General features: G+C 34.8%; 1 protein-coding gene across 4 annotated transcripts in view; it reads left to right on the top strand.

The window, feature by feature from the left end:
* Nucleotides 1–23,244, top strand: part of EPRS (glutamyl-prolyl-tRNA synthetase) — an 83,530-nt gene that overhangs the window by 20,737 nt on the left and 39,549 nt on the right. Inside the window, exons 1-14 of one of the 4 annotated variants that reach the window (XM_008587813.1) lie at nucleotides 7–42; nucleotides 1,368–1,462; nucleotides 5,367–5,493; nucleotides 6,184–6,376; nucleotides 7,827–7,998; nucleotides 9,827–10,060; nucleotides 11,321–11,405; nucleotides 11,564–11,623; nucleotides 11,918–11,938; nucleotides 15,214–15,324; nucleotides 17,650–17,786; nucleotides 18,630–18,837; nucleotides 19,449–19,561; nucleotides 21,787–21,904. In XM_008587813.1, coding sequence (XP_008586035.1) covers nucleotides 1,422–1,462; nucleotides 5,367–5,493; nucleotides 6,184–6,376; nucleotides 7,827–7,998; nucleotides 9,827–10,060; nucleotides 11,321–11,405; nucleotides 11,564–11,623; nucleotides 11,918–11,938; nucleotides 15,214–15,324; nucleotides 17,650–17,786; nucleotides 18,630–18,837; nucleotides 19,449–19,561; nucleotides 21,787–21,904 — 1,620 coding nt within the window. In that variant the 5' untranslated portion in view covers nucleotides 7–42; nucleotides 1,368–1,421. Of the gene's footprint in view, nucleotides 1–6; nucleotides 43–1,367; nucleotides 1,463–5,366; nucleotides 5,494–6,183; nucleotides 6,377–7,826; nucleotides 7,999–9,826; nucleotides 10,061–11,320; nucleotides 11,406–11,563; nucleotides 11,624–11,917; nucleotides 11,939–15,213; nucleotides 15,325–17,649; nucleotides 17,787–18,629; nucleotides 18,838–19,448; nucleotides 19,562–21,786; nucleotides 21,905–23,244 lie in introns of those variants that run through there. The other 3 variants (XM_008587814.1, XM_008587815.1, XM_008587818.1) reach the window with 3 other exon arrangements.

Genomic DNA, 23,244 nt, shown 5'->3' on the forward strand with positions numbered 1-23,244 from the left:
GTAGGTACCAAGTGGGATGTTTCAACAACCACAACGAGAGTGGTAAGCCTTTTCTTCTTTTTTCTTTCTTCTTCTTTTTTTTTTAATGCTGACATTTCAGTCTGTCTGAGGCCCTAGGTGTGAAAAGAAAATTATTTTTATTCATAAAGTTTATTTTCTTTTCTTAAATAATAAAGGATCTTCTTGGAATAATCTGTCATTGTTAAGTCCTGGTTTGACTAATTGTTCAACTACATAAAGCCCTAATCTTTATATGTCTAAAAGACTATGTTCATTCAGTGTTTTCCTTTAAGCAGTCCAAACTCCTATAACCAAAATCTCATTATATTACAGCTATGCAGTCTTTTCTTCCTCCTGCATCTCTTTTCTGGTTTTTGAACCATTGACCACTAAGTCCTGGCATTCTACAGAGCCTTTTTGTTGACTGTGTAGGACGATGTCACATAGAGTACAGTAGAAAAGGTCCTCTTCAATCAGAGTCATTCTACTTCAATCTGTTGTACATATTAGGCATGTGTAATAAAGTTTCATTTTCCTGAAGGTTCTCTGATGCATTAAAATTTGAAAACTACTGCCTGCTTGGTAGAGATGCCACAGTCCACTTAGTTGTTTTGGCTGAAAATCTTTATTCATCCTTCTCCGTTTTTCACAAGTAATTGGTCAGTAAGTCCTGTTACTTGTATCTATAGATTCCTTCTGTATTTTCACTGCTGTTGCATCTTATTGAGGCCCCATTACCCCCTGCTTGGTTTAATACTGTAATCTCATAACTGAACTTTTCTTTGGTCTCATCTTTCTCTAGGTTAGCCTCTGAACTGTCCTGGATGTCATTTTAGAAAATACAAATAAATGGACCCATTACCCTTGAGGACTTTGCATTGTCTAAAACTTAAAAGCAAAGCTTTGTATTTTGGGCCTAATCTATTTCAGCTTCCTTGTCCACATATTCAACATGCATTTCATTCCTAACTTTTCCTCTTCCCTGCCTTTGTGTCTTACCTATGCTGTTATTCTTCTACTTAGAGTGAATATCCTGTACACTCTCCATCTACTTATTTTTCAAGGTCCAGCTTAGTTCTTACCTCCTTTTAAACTTTCCGTGATGACCCTAGGTATTGTTGATTAACTTCAACCGAGTGCTCTAATAGCACCCTATACATGTCTCTATTATTGATACCTGGTTTTATTTATATCCTTCACTAGATTTTGAGCCCTCAAGTACAGGGATATGTTCTCGTCATCATTTTTCTCATAACCACTGTGGTGCCTGGCACATAATAGGTAATGAGTAAGTATTTATTGAATGCGTGTATTCTTAAACACTTAAACCTATAACTTTTTGTTGTCGTGGTTGTTCTGTTTTTCAGGCACCTGAGAAAAAACAAGATGTTGGGAAATTTGTTGAACTTCCAGGTGCGGAGATGGGAAAAGTTACCGTCAGATTTCCTCCAGAAGCTAGTGGGTAAGAAGATAAAACTCACATTAATAATTGAATGTATTTAGTGGAAAAGCTTTAAAACAGTTATTAAATACTTTTAATAGGTTAGTGGTGTAGAAGAATATAAGTAAGATTTAAATTGTGGGAGTTGAAATTCTAAACATCTTAATAGTTTCTTAATTTTTAATAGCTAATGTTAATTTACTTAATTTGTGGTTTTAGTTCATTTACTTAGTAGAAGAGACAGTTTTATTTTACCCCAGACAGAATTTTAAATATAAATAACAAAATATTCATAAATAGAAAGGCTTAAATTTTATTTTTATTTTGAGATTCTTGGGCTTTCATTTAATAGGATTTGCATTTGTACTCTGAGTAAACCTTTCAATTGGCGGAAGTTACTGTAGCATTATTTTAAGTTATTTTTTTCCCAAATAAAGGAAGGAGAGTCCTGAAAAGCTCATTCCTGTTCAATTCCTTCTATTGTTAGCAGGTTTTCCAACCCCTTTAACTCTTAGCACCCAGAGAAAATAGCATTTGAATAGCTCATTAGGAAAAAACTCTGTTCTGGCTGGTGGCTCCCAGCCTGTGGCTGCCTCAGGCCTTGTCCAGCATTCCTCAAGGCTGAGGAGAGTCTCTTTGTACATGTGTCATCCTATCTGAAGCATACCAGACAAGCTTTGTAATAGAGCTCTTCCAATGATATTAATATGATAAAGTGCCTCTTTTTTAAGCAGTTATCCTCACTCAGAAACTTAGACATTAGGAAAGTGTTGTGCCATATTTTGTACATTAGATGATTATTTTTTCCAAATTTAGTTTAATTTCATATTTTGTATTCTTTAGCCAAATTCTTACTCATTTGTGGCAAATGGAATACGTAGACAATAGAAACTGGTAGAAAATCAATTTTCTTTTAGCTGTATATATATATATATATATTTTTTTTTTGAGACTGGCCGCACCACGCTCAGCCAGTGAGCGCTCCGGCCATCCCTATATAGGATCCGAACCCGCGGCAGGAGCGCTGCTGCACTTCCAGTGCCGCACTCTCCCAAGTGTGCCACGGGCTCGGCCCTAGTTGTATATTTAATAGCATGTATTTAATAGTTATTCACAAACTATCTCATAAGTGTGATTAACAGCAAAATCAGTTTTAGAATTCCACAGTTCCTTTCTGCCTTTCTAAGTTCGGTGAAATAAAGGGTAAGATAGAAGGAGACGAAAGAGAAATAATGACTATGGAAAACTCACAGACTTGATTCTTAAGTGATTGACTGGTAGTTGACTGATTGATATCAGTCATAAATAGTACTTATCTTTTGTGGTTTAATTCTCATAGACATCTTGGGTAGCCCTACTGCCCAATACTCTGCTCCTGTGCATTTGGTGTGACAGGTCATGGTTCTGTTGGATAGTGACTAATAGCTTGATAAAAGCTACTTTTTGAGTAGTGGCTATTTATAACTGTGCTGTTTGAACATTTGTCCTTTTAGAATTTTTTAATATTTTCTTTCACTGTCACTTCTTTGTATATTTACTGTATAAAATATGTTTCTTCTATTCTAAATTGTGTCAATTTCAGAGACTGTGCTCTTGCCTTACACAGTTTTGGGATTTGGAATATAAATCAATATTCAGTTTTTTCTTAATATCATAATTTTGATCATATCCTCTTATAGTGCTAAAGAGTTCTTCTATATTACTATTTTTTCTTTTCTGTTTCTTACATGGGAGGCCAGAAGGCTTGACTTTGCTTTTTATTTTTATTCTTAACTAACATGTATTTAGCACCTGTTATGTGCAGGCACCACCAAGTGCTTTACATATAGTAACTCATTTAATCCTAACGGCCCTGTGAGGAGGGCACTGTTATTATCGCTGTTTTACAGATGGCTTCAGAAGCTGATTTATACAATGTTTTAGCAACTTGCCAAACTCAATCCTACACTGTCTGGCTCTAGAGTCCCTATAACTAAAAATTATACTGTTTTGTGTAGCAGAAGCCCAATTCAGCATCAGTGCTATCTAATGCACCGTGATTCTTATTTTCTTTAGCTATTCTCATGTAGGTTGTCTCTTGAGTTGATTATTTTAGTTGTCCTGTGAATGTTTTATAGTCCTGTGAGCTTTCTTGAGGTTTGAAATTGTTAAAACTGCACACATTATTTCAGATTCAGAAATAATATATTTAAGTACAAGATAATGTTTTGATTTCATCATCTTTCTTAGATTAATTCGAGTATATAAATCCAAGCACATTAATTATCAAATAATATATAGTCAATGATTGTTAATCTTTTCTTCTCTTCTTGACAGTGGACATAGTCATTGGTCGTTGGGTACAACACTCTCAGTAAAAACTAACAGTATTTCTGTTTATCTCTAGGAACTCATAGCCCTTTATTTTATTATTTATTTATTATTTATTTTTGGCAGCTGCCCAGTATGCCTTTATTTTATTTTATTTTTAATACACTTTTTATTTTAGAATAGTTTTTTATTTACAGAAGGTTGCAAAAATAGTACAGAAGGTTCTCATATACCCTGTACAGTTTTTCCTAATGTTAACATCTTATATTACTGTGGTACATTTATGAGAACTGATGAACTGATATTGATATATTATTAACTGAACATACTTTTTTGGGATTTCATTAGTTTTTCCCTAATGTTTCTTTTTTTGTCTTAAGATTTCATCTGGGATACCACATAGAGTCATTTATTTTATGCAGAAAGTTTTGAATAACTCTGAATGCATTGCACTGTACTTGTCTGCATCAGCCTGTGCATATAGTTGGTTTTTTTTTGGCAGCTGGCCAGTACATGGATTGAACCCTGGACCTTGGTGTTACAGCTCTGTGTCCTAACCAACGAAGATAACTGGCGAGTCCGTTAGCCTGTGCATATAAACCTTTCTTAAAATGGAATCATTGATCTGGAATGCTATATGAATTTATAAAAAATGAATTGATTTAAAAAAATGATATTAAGACATGCAAGGGGTTGTACTTTTCCCTCCCGTATTGATATCAACTGAGATCAAAGCTGTGCCATGAAACTAGGTGGCTGTTTATAAACACTGTGAGGGCTGCTGCCATTATCAATTGAAACTAATAAAATTTGGTGAGAACTGATTATTTAAACTTTCTTGCTTCATGCCTTATTTCCTGTCTAATCAAGTGTCTTTTCAATAGTAGTGTTATAGGATATTGCTTTTTACTCACCTCATTGGAAGAGAAGAAGTTGATGTGTAATATTATCAACATTGCCTCTGGTTCTTTTTATTTCCTGTAATCATCAGTTCCCATAGAAACGAACAGTGTTTTCATAGATCTGATTCATGGAGTGTTGATGCTAGCTGAGACCTTCAAGATCATTTAGCTAAAATCCTTTTATTTTGTCATATGAGAAAACTGAAGCCTAGAGAAATAAAGTGGCTTTTCTGTGGCTTCCTAATTCTCCTGGGCTCTCTCATTTAGCTATCACAGTGACAGTGTCCATCTCAGAGGTGTGTCTCTAGTGGGCACTGGATTGGTGCCCAGTTCTCAGTAGCATCAGGTCTTATGAATTAATGATTCATTACCAGGTAGTATTGGAAACAGTTTGGAAGCATTTTCCCTGTAAATGATGATTCCTCTTGAAAAAAAGAAAAAGAAGATTCTCCTTAAGATTGTAATGTTTGTAAATACCTTGTGCCTTTATGAAATTTTACATATGTAGTTGATTCTTACGATTATTTTATAAACGTCGTAGTCTTTTTTCTTCCTGTCAGGGCCAGATTTTCTATCACAGTATTTGTTTCAAAGTAGAATATGACTAGAATAGCCATTAGGAGGATTTTTTAGTTCACATTTCCTCAAAAAGGTTTAAGTGTAAGAATTTAGTTAAAACATGTTAATGAGTTTGTGAAATGTTTTCGTTTTAGTTACTTACATATTGGGCATGCAAAAGCTGCTCTTCTGAACCAGCACTACCAGGTTAACTTTAAAGGGAAACTGATCATGAGATTTGATGACACAAATCCTGAAAAAGAAAAGGAAGATTTTGAGAAGGTAATTAAAAGCATAGTGACCCTTTGCCAGAAAAGTTACTTAAAATTAGAGAGTGACCTGATACCTTCATGGTGTGAAAATAAATTAAGTTTGTTCTCATGGCTGCTTTTTTTTCCTCATTTGTATATTCAGAGTCGAGACCTAAGCCAAAATATATTGAGCTCCTTTATCAAAAAACTTAAATATATTTTTTCTCTTCCCCACTTGTTGTAGAATTTACCTTAATGCTGTATTTTTCTATAAGTACCAATTTGTTAAATTAATTGGTCACTGGAGGCAGGTTTCCTTTTTGTCATATAATCTTAAGTTTATAAATGAAATAAACACTAAGTAGGTATTGAAAATGTGAAGGTTTCCTAGCCTCTTATATCGTCTTTATTCAGAAACACTGCAATGTATTCAATGAGAGGGCAAATATTTGTCACTATGACCAATAATAACTAGTATTTCCAGAATAAATGGAAAGCTCCATCATGCTATCAGCTTTCTCAGCTGGAAATTTGGGGACTAGTATAATGAATATCTATCTGTTTTTTTCTTTTCTGATATCATACAACTTCCACAATCATTTTCAGGCTGTATGAGACAGATGGTATAGTATTACATTTACCTAAATGCAGTATCAAGGATTGAAGATGCACGAGAAAATGCAAAAGATATACTGATTTTTACTTTGGTTTCTTAATGCAGGTTATCTTGGAAGATGTTGCAATGTTGCATATCAAGCCAGATCAATTTACTTATACCTCAGATCACTTTGAAACTATAATGAAATATGCAGAGAAGCTAATTCAAGAAGGGAAGGCTTATGTGGATGATACTCCTGCTGAGCAGATGAAAGCGGAACGTGAGCAAAGGATAGAATCCAAACATAGAAAAAACTGTAAGGCACATTTAGTGTTCTATATTTTAATTGGTATTCTTGTATTCTGCTTCTTTGCTAGAACATCCTTTCTTTTCTGTGAAAGGTGCCAGTTTGAAACACATTCAGGAATATGATTAGTACATTAATTCGTCTCTTAGAAATCTTTTTTCTTTCTCTATCACCTTTATGTTCTTATTACTTTGTTAGCATCACAATTGCATGTGAGGTGTCTCTTAATGTATTTTCTTTTGCATTGCATTTGTTCCGTTCAAAGGATTCCTTCTCTCACATTCTTAGTTCTCTTAATTTAAGTATCTTACCCTTTCTAAAATGTTTGATGATAATGGTATTAGCATCCAAGTCTTCCTTTCAGTGTGTGCATAAATGTGAATATAATATGTAAACTCAGTACTACCTTACTTGAAATATCACTTGGTAAAGAGCATATCTTTCTGATTCATGACTTGTCTCCTGAGCTTCTAAGTTGGGCTATTTGCATTCTGTAGTTTTGTTGCCAGAACTTCCACACTATAGTTGGATCTTGAGTGTCACATTTGGGAGGTATAGTAAATTCAAATTGTTATAGTAAGTCTTTCTTTTTTATTTTCTAGAGTTTCTCTACATTTTCAAAGATAGTTGATAACAGGACTTTTAGACCTATCTTGATTCTTGGGGACAGGTAGTGTCCATCCTATTTTCTGTAGTTTCCACAGAAATGATTATTTAATAGTTATTTCTTATTCATATGAGACAGGTTTTCAATATTCTGACATAGTTAGGAATATAGTCATTCAGAAATATACTGTCCTTTTTTCTGGGATTAAACTCTTGTTTTCTTGTATTACTACCTGTTTTCTATTGTCTCCCATTGTCTTGGATCCCAGAGTATCCTGCTGCTCAGTGGGGTGACCGAAGGGGCTTTCAGGGAGCCCACGGGCTCAGGCTCTCAGCCCGAGCCGTGTTCTTCAGACAGGCACGGGCTGCAGCGCCAACGCCTGTGGGCCCCAAGGGCTGGGCCAAACTGCTCTGTCCCCTGGGCATCAAAGGAAGAGAAAGCTTCTGCTTTGAAGGCACAATGTTAAATTTGGGTGGGGAGAAGAGAAGAAAAGAGAGGGGCAGGCCGGTTGTACCATGATGGGAAAATGGGAAATACCAGATAACAGAAACCTTCAGGTCTTGTACTTCCTCTCTTACTTATATCAGTGGAATGTATCTACTTTACCTTTTCTAAAATGTATTTATAGAGTATTTTTCCTAACTGCATTGTGAGACTTCATTCATAAAAAATTAATGCATTTGTTTTTGGTGCCAGATACTGGAACTATTACAGTGTTTTTAAACTAGCGGATTGTGCTTATAAAATGAGAACATGAAAATTTGTATTAAATTATAGGATTATTAAAATAATTTGAGTTCAACCAGATTAGTACTGCATTAGATCAACTGTAATATAATTATCATTTTATAGCTGTTGAGAAGAATCTACAAATGTGGGAAGAAATGAAAAAAGGGAGCCAGTTTGGTCAGTCCTGTTGTTTGCGAGCAAAAATTGACATGAGTAGTAACAATGGGTGCATGAGGGACCCAACACTTTATCGCTGCAAAATTCAACCACATCCAAGAACCGGAAATAAATACAAGTAAGTGCTCTTTCAGTGTGCTAGGTAGCCTTCTGTGCTTTTGTTTTGACTGTGTCTGTAAACACAGAGTAGATGCAGAATAGTTTTTAAGAAGCCTGGACCTTTTGTTGTTCATCCACAGACTGTCCAGGTGGCCTTCAGTGAAGGCGTGTAGCCTTTCAGAGGCTGTTTACTTACCTGTTGATTAAGATTATACTAGGTTATTTCTAAGATCACTTGCATCTATAAAAGTCTTTATGTCTGCCTAAAGTTTCTTTTTATGTACTGATTAGGTACACTGGTGTGCATCTTTAGATGAAGACACTTTTTTTCCCCCCTGTAATAAACTCTGATTCTACTAGACATAAACTGACACAAAAAATTCATAGTATTGAAAAAATTCATAGAAACACAAGCAATACAAGAAAGTAGCTTGCGGGTTTTTTTTTTTTTTTAGCTTTGATTAGTTTTCTGTTTGGATTTTCAGGGTAACAGACCTTTAAGTGGTCCTCCCCTCCAAAAAAATCTTACTTATAAAGTAAACGATAGAATATATTTTCGTATACTTTGAAGAAGCATACTACATACAAATGCTGAATTATACCTTCTGAAGAGATTGGTGAATGTAACTGATTACCTGGCTAGCTAATGTGAGTTTTCATTAAACTAGTGGGTATGGATGTATGTGTCCATATATAGACAAACACACAGGAGTGGTTATGTGTGTATATCTATCTATCTGTTATATTTTTATTTATTTATTTATTTATTTGTCCTTTTTGAGACCGGCCGCACTGCGCTCAGCCAGTGAGTGCACCAGCCATCCCTATATAGGATCCGAACCCGAGGCGGGAGCACTTCTGCGCTCCCAGTGCCGCACTCTCCCGAGTGCGCCATGGGCTCAGCCCTTATCTATCTGTTATTTTTACCACTGTGATTGCTTCTTGTTTTACTGAGCAGATCCTTTGAATACATTTGGAAAAGTGAATTTGGATACACATTTTCAGTAATCAAATAATAGCAAAGCATAAAACAGCATCATAATCATGTTGTATATTAAAAATTAGAAGGTATAATGCACTAATATATGAGTATTTTTAAAAATTCAAATTGATATTGCATGTATGTTGTATACATTATTTCAGGTGGAAATTGTTTTTTAGACTGTTCTATCTTAAATGGAATTTTAATTAACCTAACAATTTTCTTTCTTTTTTTTTTTTTACTTCTCAGGGAATGAAACACTCTGTTCTTTTTTTTTTTTTGTCCTTTTTGAGACCGGCTGCACCACGCTCAAGTGCTGTGAGTGCACCGGTCATCCCTATATAGGATCCAAACCCACGGCGGGAGCGCTGCTGCGCTCCCAGCGCCGCACTCTCCCGAGTGCGCCATGGGCTCGGCCCAGAAACACTCTGTTCTTAAGTGCATTTGACTACAAAACTGTTAAGACCCTTAGAGATTTACTTGAGTGAGGGATTACTAAATATATTCAAAAGTTAAAAAATTCCCTCGAAATTATATATAGTTTATTGCTTCCTACCATGATATACATTGGCTGTTACAGAAATATTATGGTTGTGGAATTTGCTAAGCCAAAACCCAATTGTGTATTAAATTGCAGCTTTTCTTTTTTGTTTAAGTATTGAGTGGGCTACTGACTTGTTCTCAAAGGCTGATATGTTTTGACATACTTTGAGTATTATGAGTCATAAAACCTGTTGGTTTTCAACAAACTCTTAATTTGTAAAGAATTAGATTTTAAATTAGCATTGCTGCTTATTATGCTTAATCTAAGATGAAAAGGATAAAATGTTTCATGTTGATTTTCAAAAAAATTCTTCTTTTCTAGTGTTTATCCGACATACGATTTTGCCTGCCCCATAGTTGACAGCATTGAAGGTGTTACCCATGCCCTGAGAACAACAGAATACCATGACAGAGATGAGCAGTTTTATTGGATTATTGAAGCTTTAGGCATAAGAAAACCGTATATTTGGGAATACAGTCGGCTAAATCTCAACAACACAGTGCTCTCCAAAAGAAAACTTACGTGGTTTGTCAATGAAGGACTAGTAGATGGATGGTATGTTTAATGTTACCTAGAATTGACAAGATGTAAGGACGTGGTGTATTGGTGATTTTTAAACTGCTTGAGGGTGATTGGGAGGAGGTGGAATGGGTAGGTCTATAGGATTCCTGCTTCTTTTCTTCATTTCAACCAGTGCATTTGATTACTCCTCCTTTCTTTAATGCTGCAAGCATGGAGTGCTTATTGTGGACTTCGGCACATGGGAATGAAAACACATAGGAGGGCAAATCCTCTGCAGATCTCAGCATTTAGTGGAAAGAGTGGTTATGACTATTTGTCCTTTATGGATCTGGTTACAACTCTGCACTCTGCTAGGCTCTGAGGTTTTCTTTTTAGCTGTGTCCCAGGAAGCCAAAGTACCCCTGAGTTGAGGTGAAGATGGAAGTGGTCTCTGCTTTGGTGGTGAAGAGCCACCTTGCATAGCAGTTACCCAGAGGATTAAAGCATCTAGAAAAAGTTTGAAAATCTCTGTAGCATGTTAATAATCTAATGGGGTTTTTATGAGAAGGATGAGTATAAAAGTTAAAGTAATCTTGTATCCATGTATCTTTGTAAATTGAAACCTATTCAAATGGGTTACAATGCTTATAAGTGTAAGAATTTTTTTTAACTGAAATTAACAAGAATGTATAAATTAGTTTGTATTAGTATCAACATAATAGTGACCAAGGTATATATTAAATATATGTTGGAAAATATCTATTTTATACTTTTTAACTGTGGAGCTGCATTTGGTAAAAGTCAAGTTTATCTTGGATTCTGTAGAAAGAGTATTACTAGAAACCAACTGAGGTTTACAAATACCTGCAGAATATTAATAACCTACATATATATTTTTAATAGCCCAAAGGGGTTTATAAAGTATATTCGTACGTGGATGATATAACACCATCTCTTATCTGACTCTCATGATCGTTAAGTAGAATAGGGAACTTGAATGTTTATTAAATAAAATTAGAACATATTAATTCATGGGTTTTCTATATTTGAAAATGTCACCATTCTGCCATTTTTTTAACTATGCTTTTATCATTTCCAGTAGTGTATTTATTTTACTGCAGTATTTGACTAGAAAGCAGTTTTCTTCTTCTGTGAACTTTGGCTCACTGGTATTGCGATCTACCCAATTAATATAAGTGGCTCAAGTCTAGATATTTAAGATGAATATAATTTATTATTTATTAAGTTACATTTTGTTCTGCATCTACGCATAAAAAAATCTCCTTGGTACTTAAAAATTTACATATTTCTCAGGGATGACCCAAGATTTCCTACAGTTCGTGGTGTCCTGAGACGAGGGATGACAGTTGAAGGACTGAAACAGTTTATTGCTGCTCAGGTGACTTGTGGTTTCTTTTCCAGCTTCTCTGTTTGAATTTTCACATATTTCTATTAAAATTCCTTCCTTAGTTTTTTCTAAACATACTTAGCTTGAAATAAACAGAAGTTCTAGTTAGTACTTCCTGTCCTTAAAATCATTTTATTATTGTTTTCTAGGGCTCCTCACGTTCAGTTGTGAACATGGAATGGGACAAAATCTGGGCATTTAACAAAAAGGTACATGTTCAACTCTCAGTCCTCTTTCCTCGTGCCCTCCTCCTGAATAATATACATGTAGAACTCATTAGTGTGCTCACGTAGAGAAAGATTTGTGAAAAATATTATCACTTTGCAGACTTTCAGGAAAATGGAATGTTTTCCTTATTTAAATATATTTAGAGCATTAAGCCTTCTAACTGTCCCAAAAGTAGCAGTGATTGAAACAAGCAAACTTGGAGTTATGTGGAACAATGATAGTTCTTTCCTTCAATCTTTTGTGAACACTCTGCATTTCATTTTTCTGCTTTCAAGCTGCGAGCTCTCTGTAAGAAGGTATTACTTGATGCTTTTATTTGCCTTATGTAACCAAAGCTTTTAGCATATTACATGTTATAATCTGAGATGTTATAAAGCTTTGAAGCACAATCACATTTATATAAAAGACTTATTCAAACCTATTGAAAGTGCATTATTCCAAGTTTAGAAAAGCATGTCCTCTGTATTTCTTAGTGGCAAAGGGAATATTTGGCTTAACTCCATTCTGCTGTTCCCTTACATACTGAGAGGACATAGAGTTTTAAAATTACATATATCATTGAGTTGTATTGAAGGTTAATTATAATTTCTGTGTCTTAATGAATCCAGCTTTTTAAAAAAATTGTTTCTTAACTGAAAGTAAAAAGAACAATATTGCATATTGACATTGTTGATTACTAATTGGAAGCAGATGCTTGGACACTGTAATAAGGCAAATCATTAAAATGCCATGTTTTAAACTATGGTTTCTGTGATTGTGTTCTTTAAATTTTTTTTTTTTTAAATTGCTGCTCGATTGTGCTGATGTCTTGCCTCAAGAAATAGTTGCTTGTCTCGCATGTGTCTTCAGTTTATTTTATTTAATCTTTTTAGTTTTTTGATACTAAAGGAATTATTAATTGGTTCTTTCTGTTGCTGCAGTTACTAATAGTAAATATGTGTAGAATATATAGGCAAAGTTAAAATTGTACTTTTCAATAATCCAATTTTTAAGAATTTTATGTTTTAATAAAGTCATACATGAACATAGACTTAGTTCAAATATATGAAGTGTATTTCACTATAGGCAAATAGTTCTATAAGGTCTGTTAAGTGAACAGCACATTCTCATATCTTCCTTCCTTCCATTTTTTTCTCCCTAGAGAAACCACTTTCACCTCTTTTAGATCATTCTTCTGGTATATACTGCCCATATCTTTAAATGAAACACGTGTGTTGCTACATCAGTTTTAGTTTTAGGTATCATCATTGGCTTCCCATGATGGAAGATGAGATTTGGGTCTTTTACTTTTCTTTTCTCATAACTTTTTGGCTTCCTTATCTTTATATGGAAGCTGAGGTGCATTCTCCATTAACTATTCATGTCACCTGTGTCTTTAAGCCAAACCATGATTAGACCTACAAATACTGAATTACAACTTGACTTCAGTTGTCTTTTTAGTAGGAGCTTGGGAAAGAGTGAAAGTAGATGGTATTTGCAATCTGCTTTGTTTATCCTTAAGTCTGTGGGATCTTTAATCATTAAACATCATCTTAAAAAAGCAGTTTCAAATTTTGATTGGTAGTGAAAATGAAATTATTGAGATAATGTACTTTTGGTTTTTATTGCTGGCCTTCATGATGTCTTTCTACACTGAAACCCATTCCCTCCAACCTTTGAGGTATAGATAGATCTCTTATTTAGAATTCATGTCACTTTCAATCTAATTACTGCTTTATTATGTTTGAGCTTGCTCTTTCTTTTCAAGCTATGCAAATAAAATTTTAGCGAGGCATCAGTTAACTAAATTTAGCACCATAGCATTGCAAAATAAGCAGAGTGAAACCTTTATTCTTTGGACACTCTCCTACTCATAGTAACTTAGCATTTTTTAAAGCAGCTTCAGTTAAAAAAAATTAGCTGAAGTTCAATATGTGCTCCTTTGGACTTTATGGAGTAATTTGAAAACCATTGATCCAGAGACTGTTAGAATTGTATAATTTTAGAGCTAAAGAGGACTTTTAAATCTTTTAATCCAAGGTTTCCCAAACTTGCCTGATTGTAACCATCCTGTGGAATGCTTGTTAAAGATACATTTCCAGATTACTTCAGACCATTAGAATCATAATCTTTTAGGGTGAAATGACCTGAGAATCTGTGCTAACAGTTGCCCCAGGTAATTATTATAATTAGTCAAGTGTGGGAAACAGTTTTCTACTCTCATCAGCTGAGGAAACTGAGTTGCAGTGCGCTGAAGTAAGTTTCTCAGGTGGGGTTGTCTTGTTTGGCTTCTTTAAAGAAATTACATCTCACTGGCTAAAATACTGAACTGAGTAATCACAAATTAAATCTTTGATCATTCTAGCCCAGCAGAGGCTGAAAAAAGGAAACCTTAACTATCAAGAATGACCTTTAAATACCAAGGAAAGAATGAAACAGTAAATTTAGAGAGAGGTGGTGCTGATTTAGTATTGGGATGAAATACAGGCAGATGAGGAGTAGCAGACAAGGGGAAGTTAAATAGCTTTTCAAACTTTGCATGAATGACTCTCTGAGGGTGGCTTCTTTTCTGAGTTCATTCAGAATTTCCACAATATCATTCTTTTCAGAAGCTGAGAAATACCCTCAAAGCAAACAAATACCCAACCCAAAAATGATAACAAAAAATTCAAAGCAAAACAAGCATACACAGTCAGGTTTAATTAGCCATGCCACTGTTTCCTGCATCCTTCTGACAGGAATAAACAACTTCTACTACTTTACTATTTGAATCTACATCTTCTTGTGTCTACATTTTTCTCCTGTACGCTTTGTATAGTGTCTAATCTCTGCTATTGTGATTGGTCATCATGGATAATTTTTAATTGAACAGTGAAGTGAGAAAAATACATCAGCTGCAGAAGGGAATGCTGCTACCATTTTGGAGACAGACTAAGTTAGAGCATAATAAGTATGACCATTCAGTCATTTAATCTGCAAATATTTATTGGTTACCTATATGTGCCAGCCCCTTGCTGGGTACTGGGAATATAGGTAGCATGTGGACCAGTAGGAATATCTTGTTTATACTGTTAATCTATAGAATTGCCTTATTATAGTGACCTAATGCTATTCTGCTTTTGGTGTCGATGTGTTGCCTAACACTATAACATGATAACATCATAGAAAATTGAAACACTAATATCCTTAGTCCTTTAAAAGGGACTTCTCCAACCACACAAAATTGAGTATCACATTTACCTATAGGATTAATATATAACACCACAGGATAATTTTTTCTTACTTTCTAATACCAGATTTTAAAATTGTTTTCAAATTATTTCTAATATTATGCTTTAATTAATTGGTTTCTTTTCACCTGCCAGTAGTTATTCTTGGGAAGGAACTTTAAGTTTCATGTAGGCTTGATTTATGATTATTTTTCTTTTTTTCTACTTGACAGCTAATTATTAGATAAGAGTTAGCAGATAAACCAAAAAAATTAGTAAATGCAGTAACAAAGAAAGCCAGTTAGTATTCCTGTGCTGTTATTTATTTATGAAAGTGTAAAAAAAAAATTCAATGTTTTATCATGAGGATATATTTATTGCAGGTTATTGACCCGGTGGCTCCACGATATGTTGCATTACTGAAGAAAGAAGTGATCCCAGTGAATATCCCTGAAGCTCAGGAGGCAATGAAAGAAGTAGCCAGACACCCAAAGGTCACCCTACGGCTTCACTTATGTTTTTCTCTCTGTTAACAGAAGTAGTATGATAATGAAAGGGGAAATGTGCTTACATGGCAATAGCATGATTTGGGGATTATTTTCTATTCAACATTGTTAGGATTTGATACCAATTGAAGTAAATCTTTTTGTAGATTTCCTGCTGAGGAAATTTATTCATAGCGTATCACACAGAACTATTATACTTGGTTCCTCTTTTTAATTCTGTAGAGATGGCATGGTAGTGTGTAAGAAGAATGATTCTCTTCCTGGTGTCATTCTGATTCCAGATGAGGTATTATAAGTCACACTCTTATCTTTATATGGAAGCTGAGGTGCATTCTCTATTAACTATTCATGTCACCTGTGTCTTTAAGCCAAACCATGATTAGACCTACAAATACTGAATTACAGCTTGACTTCAGAGTCTGCCACACTGCCATTTGCTCTGTTTTAGAAAGTATCAGTGAAGTGAAAATGGTATCTGTCCTTCAGATTCCTAATGTAAATCTCAAATACAGTAGCAGAGAGTTCCTCTTTGTTAAGCCATGGTTGTCTTCTTGGATAGTCACAACTGCTTGGTTGACAACCTTGAAGAAAAAATAGAGTCCTTTTATTCCAGCTTTGTGAGTTGTCTGTGAATAACTTCATTATTTATTGACGGTTATGTTCATAGACTAACTCATTCATATGCTAATAGACTAACTCATAACTGTGTTATGTTCATAGATTAACTCACATATAAGATAATACATATTGTGAAGAGCCATAAATATTCTAAATTGTAGCTCACATGGTTGTCTTTCTATGTATAACATTAGCTATTTTTCAGTTTTCAAGTTTGAGCCCTAATAAAAGTTGGAGTGTGTTGTTTGTGTTGAGTGAGGTTAATTGATTAATTTGGCTTTGTCTTTTTCTTACATCTAATTGGTTCAACCAGGTGAGTGGTGGTATCTGATACATTGTATCACACATTATACAGTGAAGCTCACTGAATGTTTTAAAATTTGAATGGTGAGAATTAAAATTCTTAAGAGTGCTTGTTAAAATGACAGTTGTAGTCAGATAGCATATATTAAAATTACTGAGTTGCTCAATGTAAAACAAGAACTGATTGGTTAGGAAGTAGTCTTAAATTGTGACTGGATTACTATTTGATCTGTGGGATTTTCACTATTAACACTTCTCTCATACAGTGTTCTACATTTTGCCTGTCAGTATTATATTCTGAGCCCAGTATAATATCAGTTGTTACAACATACTGATTTTTCTCAAATGCACTGGTGCATTCATTGAACAATTATTAAACACATGCTCTTTAAACATTATTTCAAAGGGTTTTCTTGCATTTTTTTTCTTTTGAATTCTGCTAAATAAAAACTGAAATTTAACAAATATAGTATTGTTTCTATTCCCTGTATTTCTTTTTCTTCTCCATGTAATACACACTGGAGAGACAGAAAATTTATCTGTCTATACATATATGTAAAGTACTTCCTTTAAAATTCGTTATCTTAGGCGCAACACCGAGGGTTGCGATCCTGTTGCCGGTCCTGGTCCGGTACGGGCGCGACACTGAGGGTTGTGATCCGTTGCTGGTCACGAAAAAAGACAAAAAGGGAAAAAAAAAAAATTTGTTATCTTAAATATGAAAGTTTCACAGTTTCCTGTTAAGGTAGCATCTGTTGTCCTGTAGCCACTGCTCAGGAATGACTTTATTTTCTTCTTTGCTGCAAAAGCAGTGAGATTTTGAGAATAGCAATCAAATTCTGGTTAAAGGGACAGTAAATGATAAATAATACTGTCTTAGCTCTGAAATCAAAGAATGATTGTTTTACACTATAGATAGTCTTGGGGACAGGCTGTCTATTAACCCTGTTAACATTAGCAGTCAGGTGGCTGATCCAGTGTCACAGAGCTGGGATTCAAACTGATGATTTCTACTCTGAGGCCAGTGTGACTGTTTTTATAACAAGTATGTGCTATTTAAATGCTGAGGACAAAATTGGGAATATATTTATGTTAAAATAAGTAGTTGGAAGAAAAGTAAAACATTTTCTTACTATTACAGCAGTGAACTGTTAACAATGTAGTAGCACAGATAACTTTTGGCTAAAGAATAAAGTGAGTGAATATATAAATTTGCATACTGGGTTCAATAAGTTGTTGCTTCAACCAGCTATTACAGCAGTGAACTGTTAACAATGTAGTAGCACAGATAACTTTTGGCTAAAGAATAAAATGAGTGAATATATAAATTTGCATACTGGGTTCAATAAGTTGTTGCTTCAACCAATGCTCTCCTTTTCTCTTACCAATTAGAATCCTGATGTTGGCTTGAAGCCTGTGTGGTATAGTCCCAAAGTTTTCATTGAAGGTGCTGATGCAGAGACTTTTTCAGAGGGTGAGATGGTTACATTTATAAATTGGGGCAACATCAACATTACTAAAATACACAAGTAAGAACTTTTTGTTTGTTTTCAAATAAATGTGGAAGAAAAGTTTTTTTTATATGTATTTACTTATTAAAATTTACCTAAAATTCAGACCCATTCATGTTGCTAACTAGTAAATCTGTCCAGGCATAGATACTGCAAATTCTGGACACAAATTAAAATTTTTTCCATATATGTTTCAGTTTACTAATAGTCTATCAGGATATCTTTTTACTTGTGATGTTGAAAATTACTACCTCTAGATATAAAAAAAATAGTTCTGATGCTTTGGAGCCCCTTTTTATCATCTAATTTCTCATTAAACAGTCGTCAGGTGGGGGGATCTTTTGGACAGTATTTGTATGTATAACATAATCTTTATCCCAATGTTTACTTTAAAATTGATTGGTTAATGATGAATTTGACTTTCTAGTACTATATAGTGTGCTACTCTTATTTGATTTTCAGATTACATAAATGGAACATAAATTCTGAAATCTTAATTACATAAAATTGCAAGAAATTGTTAAATATCTTTAAACATAGTATTTCAGATTTTGTAATGCTTAATGCAGATGACTATAAATATGTTCGTGTTCTTCATCACATGTATGTGGGTCTGTTCAGTGGATTATTAGTATTTTGATAGCAGGGATTGTATTTTATTCATCTATTAACCAATATATGTCTGGCACATATTAGAAGCTCAAATGAATGTTTAGTTTGAAAATTTTCCAAAGAAAATTTCTTATTAATTTATTACAAAATAAATTATTTTATAATTAAAATAATTATTATAGAACAAAATAGTGCATTTATGTCAGTTACAGTTTATTTTCTTTGAACACATTTCAATCTCCTGTCTAGAAATGCAGATGGAAAAATTGTATCTCTTGATGCAAAATTGAATTTGGAGAACAAAGACTACAAGAAAACCACTAAGATTACTTGGCTTGCAGAGACTACACATGCTCTTCCTATTCCAGCAATCTGTGTTACCTATGAGCACTTGATCACAAAGCCAGTACTAGGAAAAGAGGAGGACTTTAAGCAGTATGTCAACAAGAACAGTAAGGTAGCCTTCTAAAGGAAACCATATTTCATCTTCCCCATATAAACTTTTCTTTAAAATTTTTAAGATTTAAATATTTTGTTTCCTCAGATAAAATGGAAAACATTTGTAGAATTTTACTTAAATAAAAAGAGATAAAAGAGTAATGTTACCACTTTACAGATGATGGGAGTGAATCACAGTGAGGTGAAGCAACTTGGCTGAGGACAGACAGTAAATGGTCAAGCTGAGAGTTGAGCCTGGGACCCCTGTGCTAGAGCCCTGCAGTCAAGTGCTTTGCTGGCATGCCTTTCAGATGAGTCTGTTACGCGCTTCTTGCACTGTGTTTCGTATTTGTGGCAGGGAAATTATTTCCCCAGGAAAGCCAACCAAGTTGCTTCAGAGATTTCCTGAAGCCAGTCAGTTTATAAGCGTTAAGTGTTAAAAATGTGATAAATCAAACTGTAATTTATTGTAATATTTCACTGTTTCTCTGTGTGTGCTTATGGTAAAATTTTTAACACATCTGTTTGAAAAGGGAATATACAGCTACTGGAAAAACTGCTTGCATTTTGGAGTTGTTTTAATGCTCTGGTTTTGAGGAAGTCTGTTTTGGTTTTATATCTTCTTTACAGCATGAAGAACTAATGCTAGGGGATCCCTGCCTTAAGGATTTGAAGAAAGGAGACATTATACAACTCCAGAGAAGAGGATTCTTCATATGTGATCAACCTTATGAACCTGTTAGGTAAATAAATATAACTGAACATCTAAATGAAAATGCTTGAAGTCTTGTAGTGAGTAATATTTAAAAAGTTGAACTTTTACTAAAATACTGTACATCTCTGCTCTGTTTTATTGTTCTGTATTTAACATTTCACACTTAGGTAATTTAACAAAAGATAGCTCTGAAACAACATAATATTCACTGGACATGAATTATTCATTTCTAAAACTAAATGATCTTATTAATTTTCATGTAGCACAAGTATAAAGAAAAATTTTTAGTGTATCACCTTATTGTTGAGTTGAAATTATTACCATTACCTTTTTTGTACTATATTTTCACTAGCTGTATTACAGAATATAAGTAGTGCAGCAGATACATTTAGACAGAGAAAAATAACCATGTTTGTATTTTTTTTTAAACCATGAAATAATAGGATCATTAGGAAGAGAATTTTCAGTATATAAATTTTTGCCCTGTTCTTTTTGGTTTTCTTTTTGTCTGTGCTGGGTTTTTTGTTTGTTTGTTTTTTTCCAATTGTGTCTTTTTAATTGTGTGGTCAGTCCTCTCTCCTGAGCTTCAGACTTGTGAATCTGACTACTTTTTAGACATCTGTGAATAAGTATCTTCCAACTATCTCAAACTCAATGTGTTCAAAATTCCAGGATCCTAGATATCATCTGTGATTTATTCTTCTCCTTTATCCCTTATTCCAGCCAGTATACCTTGTTGTTTGTACTGCCTGTCTAATTCATCTCTATGGCTCTAATGCTCTGTCTTATTGCAGGACCTTAGCATTCCTTCCTTGATTGACGAAACAGTCTCTAAAGTGTCTCCTTGCCTTCAATTTGGTTCTTTTCTAATCCACTTTTTACATGGCCACCAGTCTGAAAATTTCAAAGTAATAATTTTATCACATTTCTTCCCTGCTTAAAAATTCTTGTTAGTTTCAGAGTAAAATTTAAACATTTTAGTTTGATATGCAAGATTTTTCATGTTATGGGCTCTCTACCCACTTGAGCCATCCCTTTTGCAGTTGACCTCTTTCTGATCACTTTTGTTTCATATACTGCACTGCTTGGGGCTTTCCAAAGGCATCAAGTGCCTTTGAACCTCTGTGCCTTTTTCTGGAATGGACCTTCTTTTTCTTAATCTGAGTAACGTTTCAAATGTCACTTCTTCCAGAGCTTTCCTTCATTCCTCCAGTCTGAATAGTAAGTACCCAGTGTGTGTGTCCCCAGAGCATCCAGCACTTTCCTCTTTAGAATAGCTATCACACACTGTTGAAACTGTGTATCTACCTATTTTGTTTCCACTGCTAAAATTTAAGTTCATTAGGGGCAGATGCTTTGTCTTATTCATCTTAGTATCACATTGCCTTTCCTGAGATGAGAGTAACAGATAGCCACATACAAAAGAGTGAAGTTGGACTCCTACCTCATACTATATACAAAAATCAACTCAAAATGCACCAGAGACCTAAATGTAGCAGCTAAAACTATAAAACTCTTAGAGGAAAACATAAGTGTAAATCTTTGTAGACTTGGCAATGCTTTGTTGGATATAAAGCATAGTCAAAGAAAATAGATAAGTTGGATTTCATAAAAACTAAAAAAATGTGTTTCAAGGGACACCATCAAGAAAGTGGAGAGACATCCACAAAATGGGATAAAATACTTGCACAAGTATCTGATAAAGGACTTGTATTCAGAATAAAGATTTCTTGGAACTCAACAATAAAAAGACAAACCCAATTAAACCCAATTAAAGATGAACAAAGGGTTTGAATAGACTTCACCAAAGCAGATATACAAATGGCCAGTAGGCACATGAAAAGATGCTCAGCATCATTAATTGTTAGGGATATGCAGACTAAGAACACAATAAAATTCCACCCTATAGCCACTAGAATGGTTAAATCAAGAGTGATAGCATGAATAACCAGTAATACCATTTCTAGTGGCAGGTAGAGTAGATGTATTTTTGCCCTGGGCTTAGCTTATGCATATCTATGAAAGTTCATAAATTGGAAGTGTGTAATAAGGACTGCCAATTTTTATTTGTGTATTCATTGTTTTTAAAGTACTCTGAAGAGCCTCTGATCTGAATCGTGAGAGAATGGACTGTTTATTAAACTTTGAAAAGCATTTACTCAGTGCTGTTCGATTTATATAAGAATTCAGTTTTAATTGCTGTTCTGATCATTTTGTTCAAATAAACTTTTTTGCCCCTTTATTTTTTTTTAGCCCATATAGTTGCAGAGAAGCCCCGTGCATTTTGATATACATTCCTGATGGGCATACAAAGGAAATGCCAATGTTTGGGTCAAAGGAAAAGACCAAAGTGGAAGCAACAAAAAATGAGGTGAGTATTGACTTTAACAGATATATCTGTAATCAGTGATCTTTCTCTCTCTCTCTCTTTTTTCTTTTCTTTTTTTTTTTGGCCGGCCAGTATGAGGTGAGTATTGACTTTAACAGATATATCTGTAATCAGTGATCTTTCTCTCTCTCTCTCTCTCTCTCTCTTTTTTCTTTTCTTTTTTTTTTTGGCCGGCCAGTAGGGGATCTCAGCAATGATGTTTCTATGCTAGCATTTAGAATATATTTCTATACAAATGGTTATTTTTCTTACTGTTGTGACTGAAGAAGATAATAGCTTACTTTGTGTGTTTTTGTTAATGTCATACTTGCATGTAAGATTTTAAAACACCTTGCAAAACAAGATTTTTAAAATTTACTTTTATTATGTTAAAAAGCAAGAAAAACTAGATTAAAATAATTTAGAAAAGCTTTTTTTCCTAGTAGAGCTGCAGTATATGCTTTTCTTTTTAATACGTAGCTAGTCTGCTTCAGTTTGGGAGTACTGTGTAGAGCTGAGAAATATGTTGAGGACCCCCTGTGCTTAGCTTCTTATTACATAAATGGGGGGTGGGATGGGGTGGGATGGAAAGAAGTCTTGCCCAAAATCAAAAAACTTGTTATTGACAGTCAGATCAGTGATCTGGTTTTCTGACTCTGCATCTGTATTTTTCTGTCAAACTCTGGTGCCTCTTGGAGAAGAGCTCCCTACGGCCATTGGTGTCACATAAGAGAAAAAGGATAGGAACTGCTGTAGTGTGGATGATAGGGAAATGTTTACTTGCCTTTTAAGAAGTGAATATGAATGTTTAGTTATTCCTTTTTTTTTTTCCTTTTTGTCTTTTTTCGTGACCGGCAACAGATCGCAACCCTCAGTGTCGCGCCCGTACCGGACCGGGACCGGCAATGGGATCGCAACCCTCGGTGTTGCGCTCGCACCTCGCTCAGCCAGTGAGCGGCCGGTCTGTATGTGGGATCCGAACCCTCGGCGGGAGCGCCGCTGTGCTCCCAAGCGGCGCACTGTAGCAGTGCGCCACCGGGCCGGCCCTAGTTATTCCTTTTTCATTTTGGAGGTAATTCTTTTTTTTTTTTTTGTCTTTTGTCTTTTTCCGTGTCCGGCAACGGATCGCAACCCTCAGTGTTGCCCCTGTACCGGACCGGGACCGGCAATGGGATCGCAACCCTCGGTGTTGCGCTCGCACCTCGCTCAGCCAGTGAGCGGCCGGTCTGTATGTGGGATCCGAACCCTCGGGCGGGAGCGCCGCCGCGCTTCCCAAGCGGCGCACTGTAGCAGTGCGCCACCGGGCCGGCCCGGATCAGTCACATTTTTTGTATGGTAATTTA

This window comes from Galeopterus variegatus, unplaced genomic scaffold (assembly GCF_000696425.1).
Source record: "Galeopterus variegatus unplaced genomic scaffold, G_variegatus-3.0.2 Scaffold4549, whole genome shotgun sequence".
Classification (NCBI taxonomy): Eukaryota; Metazoa; Chordata; class Mammalia; order Dermoptera; family Cynocephalidae; genus Galeopterus; species Galeopterus variegatus.